The sequence below is a fragment of the Siniperca chuatsi genome, linkage group LG21 (genome assembly GCF_020085105.1).
Source record: "Siniperca chuatsi isolate FFG_IHB_CAS linkage group LG21, ASM2008510v1, whole genome shotgun sequence".
In the NCBI taxonomy this organism is placed as follows: Eukaryota; Metazoa; Chordata; class Actinopteri; order Centrarchiformes; family Sinipercidae; genus Siniperca; species Siniperca chuatsi.
Window position 1 is genome coordinate 8,026,442 of NC_058062.1, and position 14,444 is coordinate 8,040,885.

Sequence of the window (14,444 nt, forward strand, 5' to 3'; positions counted from 1 at the left end):
TACAGTTAAGGTTCGTTTAATTTCAAAACACAGCATTCGAGCTCAATAGAACCACAGGTTTTACATGTACACATTTTAGAGATAGCAAAAATGATGTAAAAAATAAAAAACAAAAGATTACATCTACAGTGATTTTTTTCCCCAGAAACAAAATTAAATGAATGAAAAATTAAAATCTATTAACCATATTCACATTAATGAAGCAACACATTGTGCTTGCTACAGATTCTAAAATGAAATAAAAACAACAAATCAAATAGAAGCAAGCAAATCAAATAGAAACATGTTTAAAAATGTGAACTAAGCTTTAAGAAATTAAAAATGAAATGTCAACCACTTCACTTTGTAAATGTTTATAATCTGTACAACAGCCTTGCATTACACACAACAAAGAGAATATGACTACTACCCAAAAAACAGAAGTACTACATCAGTGTAATATTGTTTTACAGAGCATAAAAGATTTGAAAAAGTCAGGCTCATTTTTTCATTTGATTGCACAGGCAACCAGGAGCTGTCTACTTTATAAACTGGCCTAAAGTAAAAGATTTAAAAGATTTAACATTTAAAAAGATATTCAGATAGTAAAAGAGTTGTGCTTCACTCGTTGGCACAGTCTCAAAAATCACTTCTTGTACTGGTCAAAATGCAGAAGCAATTTGAAGCAGCAGAAGTACAAACGTCTCACTCTGGATTTGAATGATCGTCATGCTTTAACACGAAAGTCAGCAGATTTCCTTTGCTCTCTTTATAATCTGGAAATTGTCAGCGTTATCACAATCCCTTCACAGCATCCACTCTTACCTACTTTTGTTATAAATGCTAAAACACATTTGTGAGACACTGCATTGCCAATGCATAAAGTTTCTCTTTAAAATTCTTTTAGAAACTGCGCTATGCATATTTTCATATAAACTTGCATTAAGATTCTTGTTGGGATAATCAGTGAGAGGAATTTCTAACTCTAAACTGCTGCATTTGGTAGAGAAGATCAGAGTCAAGGATGTGTGTGTGGACAATTCCCAGTTCTGTTAAGGGAGATGAGGCTTTACAACTTAACAAGAACATGGAGAGAATAACAAGCAGTCTGGTGAAGAGGCATTGCTTCACCATTGTCTTCAAAGGGCTGTAAAAAAGTTTCTGCTTCCAGTGGTATAAAAACTTCTCTTCTTTGTCATTCATTACGGTTTAACTCTTTTTTTTTTGGGATGAACATCGTCATCCCGTTGTGACTCGAACAGCTGCATTTCCATCATGCAGCTCATCTTTGTCCTTATCAAATCCTCTGAAACATGTGCCAGAATCAAGTTCACAGCTTCACAGTCACTGCTGTGGAATAGTGGCTCATCAATGTATTTTAAAAAATGCCACAGAAAAGAACAGTGTCCCGAGAGGGAAAATTATTTCAGTTTCAGACCTGTAAGACGTGCAGTACTGCAGGAAAACTGGTCCCAGGCATCGGATTTAACACAAAATGCAAAAACAAGCCAATGTGCTCGTGCGATATACAGTATGGCAATATTAACTGGAGAATAACGCAAATCTTACTGGTTGAGTCAAACATAGCAGACCTGCATTTCAAGTTCCACAAGCAGAAAGACAAGTTTTATCGTTGTTGAGTGTGTTGTGTGAGAGACAATGTCTACACTTCGGGTGGGAAGAAACCAGTTGATTCCTCTCATATTTAGGTGTAAGGCATTTATCTTCCTCTCCCACATCAATGAGAGAGTGCAGTACAGTACTTTACAAAACAAAACAACAACAACCACTAGTAAGCAGTGTTAGTCTATGAGCACTTCCAGAGTCCTCAACACTGCAATGCCTTGTTAGATGTGACACCGTACATGTCATGGTGCATTCATGTGTAAATAAATTTAAAATAAAAGTTGGAGTGTAAAAGTCAGTCCAGGCTCCATCACATCAGAGCTGCAGATGAATTCCAGCACCAATGATGATTCTTGAAATAATAAGCATCAGCCAAGGATTGTGGAAATTGGAGAAAAAGCATGTCCTGACCATTGAGATGAGATCTGATGATCTGCAGGATGTCCTTAAGCTTTGCTTTAACCAACCAGCAAAAGATCTTTTGATTTTCCATTTTAAGTCAAGTGAGAAGGTGGAGGAAAGCAGAAGGAGGAGCGAATGAAAGGTATGAGAAATAATGACTGACTGAGTGAGTGATTGGATGGCTGACAGACCTCAGAGACCTCAGGATGAGTCCAGTGCTGGAGGGTTGTTGGGATCTGGTCGGCTGTTGGCCAGGTACTTGGCGCGCATGCTGGAGGTGTACTGTGGAGAGAATCAGAAAATGACAGAAGAAAACGTGAATCATGATCTCAGCCTCTCAGTAAAAATAATTAACCACAAGTAGTACAAAAAGGGTAAAATCACAAACTGTAAAAACAAATTTCTCATTTTTACATGACTGAAACTGAAAGACGCAGGTTTTAAATCCTGGAAAAAGTATCTGTTGGAATAGCAAACAGATTCAACGGCTCAGTGCTTTGATGAGTAAGAGGAAAACCCTTCTGGTAAATAAAACATCAAAAGCAGTAGTAGAGGAACATAAAAATAAACAGATTGGACATCCTACACAGATTCCCTTCCAAACTAGTTACTCCAGAGTGCTGGAATCTAAAGGGATTGTAAATAACTCAAATACAGAAAGAACGGCACAGAAACAGCTACAGAGGACAAGGACATAGTATAAGGAACTGTATAAATATACACCAGTTTTAGAGGTAATTATTTCACTTTTTGTTTTAACCCTCGTTGCACATCAGCAGAGCCAGTCATTCATATACATTTTGGATGCACCCATGCATTTTGCAATACAGGCGATACAAGCACACAGAGGCTGCATTTCAAACTCATATGGACATGCTAAATTGATTTGGTTGTTTTTCCAATTGTGTTTTCAGGAACATGGTATATTTTCGTATGTTGTGATCACCCTTCAGAGCCACTTGGACAGCCTGTTGAGGATGTGAACGCTGAGAATTGGCCCCAATATGGGCTCAACGAAACAACACGCCTTACGTTGGATGTTGGAGAAAAAGGTGTTGTCATTAGACATTTGCCTTAGTTTGCATTTTTAATCTATACCTACTACTATATGTTATATTTGAATAGTACAGATTTTTTTTTAAATGGTGTGAGTTTACTGACTCTTGAATTTGCGATAATAAATCACTGAGCATACAATCTGGCTAATTTGATACAATACTGTAATTGTGTAGCATTTTTTACCAATATGGGAAATCACATTTTTGTAGATATACCACAAAATACACCTACTTGCTGTATTAAATTGCCTACATGATAATGAATTAAGCACGGCCACACAAAAAAGAAGAGTACTAAGATATACACTTGAATACTTTTCCCTGTGTTACACACCCAGAAATGAAATCCTTAAAAGGGTAACTTCGGTACTAGTACATTGACAGTGCACAATTGCCCCGGATGATTACATTACAGCCGGTTTTGCGGCTACTGGCTGCAACCCTCTCGCTCAATACTGGACCGATTTCAAAAACTGCTGTCCTAGTTAGTCACTTAGACACAAAAACATGGGAAAATAGGGTCCAGGTTGAAAAAGTTACAGAAGTTACCCTTTAACACCTACAAAATGCAGGTGTGTAATATTTTACTCTTAACCCCCCCATGAGTTCACCCTCAAACCCAAGAATCAAGACAAAGCAAATCCACTTGATCAGTGAAACAGTTTAACGGCTTCTTAATTTGACATTGACTTGTCATTGACTCAGATGCAGTGAGCCCCAGGGCAGAGTTACAGCTTCACATGTTCCTCCCAGTATATCTGTAATGCAGGGGGGTAGGGGAACATGCAGCCCAGGGCCACAGGAAACAAAAATCAGGTGAGACACCAGGTGGGACACTTAGCAAGACTCAGGACAGAGGGGGAGTGGGGGGAGCCAGCAGCCCTGGTGGGACCTGAATAGAGGGTGAGTAGAGCTGGGAGTTTGGGAGGTGGTACAGAGGAGGAACAGGCCAGCAGGTGGAGGAGGCGGGCATGTTTTGTACCTGTTAGCATAGCAGATGAGGTTACCAAAACGATCTTGAACTCTCCGAAGGCTTTAACTGCCAGCTGTGACCGCTGTTACTGTCCGCAGCAGTCAAATACAACTGTATGGATTCGCAGAAAAAACAAAAAACGACAAGAAGAGAGTATAGAGAAGATACACAAAGCAGCGTCTAGGTCCAGGCAGACACACAGACACCAGGGAGGGTAGGATCTCTGGTAGAGGTTCAGGCCAGAGGGTGCAGGAGGGAATGATTGAGGTTTGTTTTTAATACATGGTCAAACACCATTTCTACCTTTGCAATGTCAAGTTTTTGCACACTATAAAGTCTTAAGAGACAGCTGTGTAGGATCAAAAACTCTTTACTTGGAAAGAAAACACAGAATCCCGCTCACTGCCCATCACGTGTACTCTTTTTATTGATGACGTTTAGGTCCTCAGACCTTTATCAGGCAAAGTTTATAGAGACAAACAGCACCATACACATATAGGCTTTAGGCTCTCCCCTGGGAAAAAGCTGCCAATCAGAGGATGGCAGCAACACTTCCCAGTAAACATACAAATGAGCTCTTCAAATATAAAAACAAACGTGACAATGAGCTCTTTTTCCTGGGTGAGAGCCTATTGTACATATGTGTGGTGCTGTTTGTCTATGACCTTCGCCTGATGAAGGTCTGAGGACCAAAACTTTGTCAATAAAATGAGTACTGGTGATGAAGTGTGCAGGATTCTTTTTATCAAGTAAAAGACAGAAACACTTCAGGTGTCAGGTTGACAGTTTGACACTTACTGATGCATTTAGGGACAAAAATGTTTGTTTTGCCTCCCTATCAATAAAAAAAAAAGTACAGCGCTGCCAGAGCTGGAAATGATTCAGCATGTTTAGACTCTGAGCTATGTTTAGCAGGGTGGATGCTCACTGAAAAAACGAGCTCTACATGAAAAATGATCTCTTCAAATACTGGTTTCCCAACTGTCCAGTTCCAATACTAATGTTCTACTATACTATCGTAGTGCTTTATAATGTTAAAAACATGCCATCATATCAAAGTGGCAATCACAATGTTTATCCATGTTTATATATGTATGTTTTGGTGGCTCCTAAGTCAATGTGTATGCTTTTCTTATGGACGTATAGTGATATACAGTAGAAACCAGGGTTCTATAAAGTTAAATAGGGCGTTTACAACGCAGCAATGTTCCAGGGGAACGAAGAACCTTTCGAGGAACTCAGGAACTAAACCTGCGTTTCGACCGGAAGAACCAGGGACTAAATTTAGTTCCTGTAGGATATCTCCAGGTGTAAAAAAAAAAGAAAGACCCTGCACTGGGGGCAGTACTTTCTGACAGTTCAGGAGATATTGGGGCTGACCATCGCTGATTGGTCAAACACAGACACCACAGCTACTTCAACTTATGTACCGCTTTATTCTCAAGAAAGGAAGTACTGGGTGCTACTAGTATTGATATTAGAATGAGGGGAGGACATTTCCTTAAATTTGTTAAAGTTAAAACGTTGAAAAAGTTAGGCTTCTTGTCGGCTTCCCGACTTGTTTCCTAAGAGAGCAAGAGAAAGAGAGTGTGCGTATGAGCTGATAGCTTGAGTGAATGAGAGAGAGGAAGCTGCGGTCGAGCGACCTAGAGAGTGGTAGTGAGGAAACAAAGCAAGTGAAAGAGAGTAATAAAACAATTTGCTGATAGTTTCATGGTGGTTATGTTCTAAAGCAGAAATAAATGACCATCAAACACTCAGCAGATTGTCTACTGTGGAGACAGATGCTCTAGAGTCTCTTCAGTCTCCTTTCCCACCTCTGCATTTCTGCTTTTGATTCATTCACTACATCCAACACAAACATCAAAGTCAAACAACAGTAAATATAAAGAACAGGATGACTGTATGAAACTGTGTTTCAAACACCACTGTCGTTTTTTAATCCGTCATTGGTCTAATCTTCAAGGTTCTTCAGATGCAGTGGAAACGCAAACAGGAATGTGCAGTTCCTAGTTTACTTACTGAGTTTAGTTCCTCTGGTTCCATAGCTCTGGAACATTTTGGTAAAAAAAAGGGCTAATGGTCAGTCCCTCACCAAAAGCTGCCGAATGACCCAGAGGTGTTTCTACAGTTCTTACAGAAAATGAGACACTTACTGAGGGGGGAGGAGACTCTCGTCCTATCAAAGGCGTGTTTTCACAGCGAGAGTTCTGAAAGTTGGCGTTCTGAGCCCTGTTGAATTAAACACACAGTGAGATCAAACACAACAAGCTAAGAAGTACATAACCCCCTACACACTGCTTTACAGATATGAAACAATATACTGTATACATGAAACTCTCCTAGTCAGTTTTCAGCATACCAAGGCCTTACAACACATAGCCAGAAAGTGGGGGATCCCCTCCCCCAGTTTTCCTAACACTGAGCTTCACTCATGAGGCAGAGAGCTTTGGGTTTCACGGGCATCACAGCTGGAGAGCAGCAGCTGCATTTTCTGGCCACTGCATGACTTTCTATAAGAGATCTTAGCTCCTCTCTGGAGATATAAAAACTGGCTCCTGAAAACATGAGGTATCTAATATCAGCCACACAGCACAACTCAGGCTGGATTGTGAAAATAAATTATCTACCACTTTTGCCTTTCACTTAGTGCAGCTCTCTATTTAAATTCACTGATGAAGTGGTGACTTACATGTACTCAGTGACAGGTGCGTTGCTGACAGTGTGGGCTGCAGCAGGGATGGAGGTCTCGCTGCCGTAGCTGCTGCCACAGCTGTACAGGCTGGGCATGTGGACGCGGTACAGGTTATCATGGTTTTGTCTTCCCCCGTGGCTCAGAGACTCATCCTCACTGTCCTCCTCGCTCCTGCAAACATCACACAACACTGTAAAACCACCACCACCACCAGAGGGACCCCCTGTCCTATCCAACTGATGACAAAGGAGCATAGAAGCGCCACGTGGTCACGTTTTCTGTTTATTCTCAGTCACATTTTGATTCAGTTTCATCACTGCCTGAGAGAATTTTCTGCTGTGTGAAGCAAAGATGCAGTTTTCCACTGACCTTAATGGGACTGAACAAAGACAGTAAAAATAGCCTCATGTAATTGGTTCAGTTTCTGCAGGAAAATTAAAAGCCCTAATTTTGCATCAGAACAATAAATGCATTTGTTCACGTTGTCAAATAAAAGCAGTAGTCTACTTCTGCAGAAAGAATGTGATTCCTTTTCAAACAATGTCAAAACACTGACATCATGGAGCCTGTCTCCCTCTAGTGTTCATCCTGCAGTCTTTTCCTGCATATTTAATCCATGAGATCATAGATTGATTCAATGCAGCTTACAATACATTTATTTACCTCAGTATGCATATCAGAGAAAAGAGTGACTTACTCATGAATCAAATAATAATACTAATACTACCCTAGAAATGCTAACCTTCAATATTAAATCATAAATCTCCATATAATTCTAGATGGGGTAAAAGAAATTAGTATGCTTGCATCATTAAAACAGTAAAACAGAACAAGCTTAGCAGGACCACTGAGAAAAACAGACTGGTAGCATGTAAGCCTTTGCTTTATAACAGGGAGCTCCAGCTGAGATCAAACTGATAAACATGCCCACCAATGGTTAGGAGGGATCAGTTAATTATGTGGTGCAGTTGAGCTGATGGCTGTGCCTGGGAAACCACTTTCCTCACAGCCATCCGGCAAACCTTATCTGCTGCTGATAGGACAAAGAAATCAGAATGATTTTACCCCTCAGCTGCAGAAAAAGACACCAGCTCAGGCAGCGGTTATGATAGATTTAGGCCAACTCGGCACAATTAGGGGGGTTAACGGGAAGCAATCTATTTGAGGAAGCAACTGGTGCCTCCTGGACACGTCCCAGTGGTGAAAATAGTCTTTGAACAACAAACAAACACAAGTCTTAAACAAAAAAAAAAACAAACAAACAAAAAAAAAATGGGTTTCCCTATCTGTGTAGATTTATCCTGAATTACTTTGTCTACTTCATTCCCATGCCTCATAAAAACAAGTACTGAAGAGGCTCAGAAGAAATGCTATAAAAACCATAATTAATTGATAGGCTTACCCTTTTGAATTATTTCTTACTGTATACACAGTCCTGCACACAAACTCTGCTTAAAAGCTTTTGCAGTGTTTCCTATGTGGTTGTGAGTTGAAAGGTGTATAGGTGGCCAGTGGATGTCTTACCTCTTGGCCTGCCAGGTGTGAGGCACACTACAAACGATCGAGCTGAACATGAGAGCAGTGACAAAGGAGAAGAACACGAGGTAAATGAGGCCTTCCAGTCCGTCATAACACAGTCCCGTCATGGCCTGGACATAGTCCTGCAAAAAGGCAAGACACCACTTATTATAGCAGGTAGGACCACATCAGAGTCTACATTCAAACATCTAAAGCAACTTGAGAAACCTAAGAACGAAAGAACAAAACAAAAAAGCAGAGGCAGTAAAAGGCTAGAGTTACTGTTTTTAAATTTTGGCATGCAGATTCTGAGATGCTCTTTAAAATGGATCCGCTGTGATTTCTCATTTAAACTAGGTCAAACCAATGAGCTCACGGTTGGCGAACATACTCCATTCTGTATGCACTGCACAGCAGAAACACGTTTCGTATTCTACTGAAGAGATTTTCATGAAATAATAAGCTTTGGTGTGGTAACAAGGTAGAGCAGAAAGCAAAAAGAATGTGCCACACTTGGAAGCCACTGAGGGACAATCCTCCAATGCTTTGCTATAGCCAAGTACTTGTCATTCAGCCAGCTTCATAAATGGTACATAGCCAGCATCAACTGGACAAGAACTCGGATACAGGAAGGCAAATGTTATTTATGGTGACAGGTGTAGTCAGCTGCACAAGCATAAAAAGAGGGGTTGCTTTATACAACTAAGCTGCACCACAAAGATGTCACAACAAATGAATCGCCAGGCCCCTTTTCATCAAACATGGAGCAACCCCACAGTAAGAAAGTCTTTTCCTCTCTGCTCACCATGTGCAGGCTGCGACAGTCCACCAGGGCGGTGAGCTGATGTAGATTGATCTCTGTGGTGTTCAGAATCCCCTGGATCTCTTCCAAACTTCCCTGGAAATTAATGAGGGAAAAACCACAAAATTTGCAATGCTGAAACTTGAAATCCAGCTTTGGCACCTGGGTATGACATTTGAAAACAAAATAAATTAGTTCTCATTGTCAACATTATAAAAATGCAACTAAGTGGTCGTTTGCTGCATGTAAATGGTGTAAACAGTCAAGGATAAGAAAACGCCAACATTTGCAACAACAAAAGGAAGCAGCTGAAAAGTAAACTGCAATTTTGTGATTAAGTGATTAATTCACTGATTATCCATTCCACACACATTTATCAGGGATGTGTCTTTCATCAATATACAACAGCAGACAGCAGCTCCAGCTGAAAAAGCAGATTTTAATGTATGATACATTTTAATGGACTGTTTCTCCAGTCCTCATTACAGCTCCAGCGGAAAATACGTCTGATTGCCTGATATAAACATTTCTACAACCTCAGCACATTTCTCTGTGTGGGTATGTGAAGTGAAATATGCCTCTCTCCATTCCCAATGTCAGCTCTCATTTGTGCCTCTGTCAACAGTGTAAGGACCAGTGCTGGACAATACCACAGTGTTGTATTGACAAGAGCCAGTGAAAGCCTAATGCAGCTAAATGGACATAATGCAGGTCCCAGGTGGGCCGTCAGCAGATCTTTATGTGGACAGGTGCACTTCACTTCTCTGCAGGTCAGTCGTTTGGTCCCATTCACTGGGATATTCTGTCATCACAAATGGTACAATTGTACAGGACAGCTTGTGGCCTGGGGGCGGGGGGTGTTTATGGTATCAGCTACCCTGTAATGTGGCATTTCTAGTTAAGAGTGTATTGATGAGGCTAGAAACATACCTTAGTTTGTTTATACTCTCTGGTGGCAGAGCGCAGCAGTTCAGACACGTCATCCTGCATCTCCACTAACGCTTTGTGGCTCCCGGAAAGCTTCTGAAATAAAAGTATGAATACTGTAGCACATCTCAAAAGTATTTCCATTTATTTTTTTTATTTACTAACAAGTGCCTTCAGTTGTCTCCCTGTGTAGTCAAATGGACGTATAGTGGAAGCATGCCGACAGCTATAAAGCTTATATACTTTATATATAGCTTCCATTTCTTTACAGTCGTACTAACAATAGATGCCTGGACTTCAGAAGCACTCAAAAGTTTTAATTTATTCATGTGGTTTGCAAGATGAAATAGGTAGTCCATTAAAGCAAACTACAGATTCACAGTAAAAGTGATATTCCACTTCTCTTCTTTCTAACACACATCCTCTGATGCAAGTGCATGCTATCAGTACGGACACACGGGAAAAGCTGCTCTGCATCAGTTTTCCTGCATGCAGAATGGGAAGTATTGTACTACTGCATGAAAAAAGTCTTTGAGGCAATGGGAGTGACTCATTGTGCCCACTTGAATTCTTACCAATTACAAGGTCATACATCATGCAGAGAATATGTCTATAATATTATGACTGCTGAGATGTGAGTATTATCAACTATGTTGATCTAGTAAGCTACCAGTCAGACATCTTATGGGTATTCATCTGAAGGGTAACTATGCAGACATGAAATATATGCAGCAAACCTGCTGGAAGGGGTTGGTTTGTTCCAAACTGCAAGTAAGATAGTGCTGCAGGATATCTGTGAATAAAAGGACAGTAGGAACAGAACAGAATATGTTAGCAGAGCCACATAAATTGACATATAGGGCTTTTTTAGGCTTGTGACTTTTCAGTATAGTCTGACCGTTTATTGGCCAAACAATTAATCAAGAAAATACTTGGCAGATTAATTGATAATGAAAATAATCCTTAGTTGCAGCCCTACACTATTTGACTACTTGGAAGAACTAACATGGGGGCCTGGTCAGAGCTTTGTACACACTGTTTATGGACCAGAATGAGCACAGTGCACCAGTGGAGCTAAATATGCAGTCAAAAGCTCCACTCTATTATATTTTGTGATACTTGCTCATTCCTGTCACTAAAGAAAATGTAGTTATGTCTCTTGATTTCCTTATCGCTTATTACACATTGCATTGTGATTTCTCTTCCCAGAGTCACTGCTTCAGCCACCACTGTTTTGTTCTGGAAAAGAGGCGAATAGCCAAATAACAGACCGATGCAGAGACATTTTATTTTATAGCTCTGTCTTGTTGTGTTCCTCGCTGCCCTGTTAGAGCTTGACTGCTTCTGTAACTGTGCACCTGCTGAGCTAATCCTGAGCTCTGAGGTGAAATGTTCCAAAAGAATAAAGTTCACACAGGCTGTAATAGTATGAATTAATGTATTTTTCCCTTGACGCAGCAACACTTAAGCAACAACAGAGCACACAGCTACTGTAAGAAGGCTTAGGTATAACCTTTCTTACTGCACAGAGCCTCCTGCAAAACAGCACAAAGAGCAGTTACATCATGTCTGGAGTTATTGTTAAATTACAACATGACCAAACTTGTACTCTGTTCACAGTACACCATGAACCAAAGCAGAGTATAATTATGGTTTTGGACTTTCACATGCTATTACAACCCACTCCAGCTACTTCTTCTAACTCACAGCATAGTGTAGGAGGCAATGAGAAATCCTAAGTGACTTAAAAGCTACATGTCCACAAATACAAGCTGTGAGAACACCCCCACCGACCTGACACATGGTGTAAGTGACGTCCACACTCACTGCTGTGCCAGGAGCTTGTTTCCCACACAGTTGAGCAAACTCATGAGAGGAGGATTTCCGGTATAGAGAAGTACAGATCAAGCAAGTTTCTGTCACACATACACCCACACACATAAATACGAGGAAGAGCAGATTTCCTGAGAGCCTGACTTATGGTAATGGATGGAACGACTGATGCCTCATCATGGGGCTGGGTTCAGTTCTTGTATGACTTAGTATCAACTGTGCTGACATACGGAATAAAATTTTGCTGCCAATACACAGTGGGTTGAAAGAAGACATTTATAGCTTGTAATGATCCAACAACTTTATATAGATCATCATCATTACTTTTGCCACTGTTCCATGTAGCAGAAAATTAAGAATTTGTTCTGCCCATGACTCAGAATAAAGCTTTAGTTATAATGACTTGGACAAGACCAGAGTGTTGTTCTGTTTTACAATCAGATTGATTATCAGTGAGCCACGGATTCAGTAAACGGTCACAAGATACCTTGTTTATTGGACAGAGATTTGGCAGCATATTATCCCACCAGGTTAAACATTTTGGCTGGGTAAGGGAGTCAAAACAAATCTAGTTCCTGTCCGTAGAGCTTCAGTCAAGTTTCTCTGAGTGTTTTGATATCAAGCTGTTTTATGTTTTCCATGCATGAGGAACCAGATGTCAACCAAACTTAAAAAGCAAATGTTTCAGAGAGACTAACCTCCTCAAAACAAGCTTAGAGTTAGGGCTGCACAATATGATAAATAAAATCATTCTGCGATTATTTTGACAGATATTACGATATGATTCATGATTAGTGGGAATTTTTGCATCACAATTTTCATTTTCGCTGAAAAAACTAATAAAATCATGATAATGTGACATTTAGCAAACAAACATGTGTTCTTACATCTGGAAAACAAGATTTGTAGGCCAGGGCATCTCTGCAGCACTAAGGTACTTCATTATAATGCTGTTTTGTCACACATTTTACCTTTATCAAAAATGCGATTTGGATATTGCACTTGGCCATATTTCGATTTTAATAATATTTCTATTAATTATGCAGCCCTAGCTAGAGTGAATAAATACTTAAATATAGTTGTTGTAAGAGTGTTGAGTGTTGAGTGTTGAGTTATTCGGGTTTATAATTATTTATTTAAAGTCCTTGTCTAGGAAAAATCCTCCATAATCTTAATGAGATGCAGCTCATCTTAGTCACCGCTGCTATCATTTGTAAAGTATTTTACCAATGAAACCATCAGAATAAAGATAAATACTGGCTGCAACATGACAAATTTCACAGATTAACTCTAACGCCCTGTTTGGAATAAGACCATGTGTCTGACATAATTGCGCAATGAGGAGAAAAATAACAATGAGGGTTTGTTGAAATGATGTTCAAGAAAATATAACAGCTATCCAGGGGAGGAAAGCAATAAATCCACTGTAGTAATAAAACACTTTGTCCTATCCAGATATTTGTCTGGTGCAATTTCAGAAAGGCATGAGCTGTGAAGAGAAACTGAGTAAAATGTTCCCTTTCCAAGGCCGACATTTTAGCGAAAAGTAACCTAAATGTAAAGGCAAATAATATCTTGAGTATCGTAATCATGTGCTATGTTTAATATTAATTTGCAATATCACCATAATAGGAATAAACTTAACTCAATTGTCAAATAAAATAAAGACTTCTTTCAATAGCTGAATAGTTACAATGTGTTACAGGGTAAAAACATAACTGAAAACCCCCATACTGCATGAATCAGCCCTGAGGCAAAATACAGCTTCATAGCTGCAGCATAACACAGTTTAGTGCATAGAGTAAGTCGGTGTTCATGGTTCAAATTAAATCACATTTACAGCTGATGCTCTGCTAGGACTAATCAAAAGTTTGGTTTGTGTATTCAGTAATCACCATATTTTAGAGAACAAACCAGAAAAAGACAAATTGTGAAGCTTGTTGGGGAAAAAAGCACATCAAGCAGGCAGGGAGTCCTCTGTGTTTTTATTTCTAAGCACCATCTTCTCTTTCTTTTCCAGGACTGAAGAGGGATGCAGGAAATATATGGTGTCTCTGATCCTCTTCTCCACTGCTCTGATCTCCCTCACACATACTGCTACACACACACACACACACACACACACACACACACACACGTCAATTTTGGGGACATTACATAGACTTACAATTGGGGACACGGCGTCCCCAATTAACTGGTCTTTAGTCTGAAATGTGTCCCCGAAAGTAGCCTAAGTCAGACCACACACACACACACACACACACAAACTGGAGGCACAATAATTTTTTCCCTTACACGCATCCCATCATGGGACAGATTGGGCAATTACTAAAACGAGATGTATTATAGAGGCTTCTGTACTGCTTAAAAAGGCAGACCATTGCCCTCTTGACCCTGCTGCAGATGTGGCAGTAATTTAAAGTAAGAGGCTTTTTGTGGGCGATGAACAAGACCAAGCCCCACTCTTTAGAACAATGTCGTCTCACTGCTGCATAATAATCAGAGCATTGAGACCAGGAAGGGGGAGGAGTTCAGGCTAACATGTCCTCTACAATTTGAGATGACTAATACTCACCATTTCATTTGAGTTGTCAACATGGTAATCTCAGTACCATATGAATGATGCTGGTG

General features: G+C 40.1%; 1 protein-coding gene across 2 annotated transcripts in view; it reads right to left on the reverse strand.

Moving 5' to 3' along the window:
• The window catches only part of ttyh3a (tweety family member 3a), a 26,782-nt gene continuing 12,338 nt past the window's right edge, over positions 1 to 14,444 (reverse strand). Inside the window, exons 9-16 of one of the 2 annotated variants that reach the window (XM_044180224.1) lie at positions 10,718 to 10,773; positions 9,984 to 10,076; positions 9,057 to 9,149; positions 8,258 to 8,394; positions 6,731 to 6,904; positions 6,195 to 6,270; positions 4,048 to 4,149; positions 1 to 2,289 (exon numbers count right to left, since the gene is read on the reverse strand). In XM_044180224.1, the coding sequence (XP_044036159.1) occupies positions 4,069 to 4,149; positions 6,195 to 6,270; positions 6,731 to 6,904; positions 8,258 to 8,394; positions 9,057 to 9,149; positions 9,984 to 10,076; positions 10,718 to 10,773 (710 nt within the window). In that variant the 3' untranslated portion in view covers positions 1 to 2,289; positions 4,048 to 4,068. The remainder of the gene's footprint in view (positions 2,290 to 4,047; positions 4,150 to 6,194; positions 6,271 to 6,730; positions 6,905 to 8,257; positions 8,395 to 9,056; positions 9,150 to 9,983; positions 10,077 to 10,717; positions 10,774 to 14,444) is intronic. The other variant, XM_044180223.1, reaches the window with a different exon arrangement.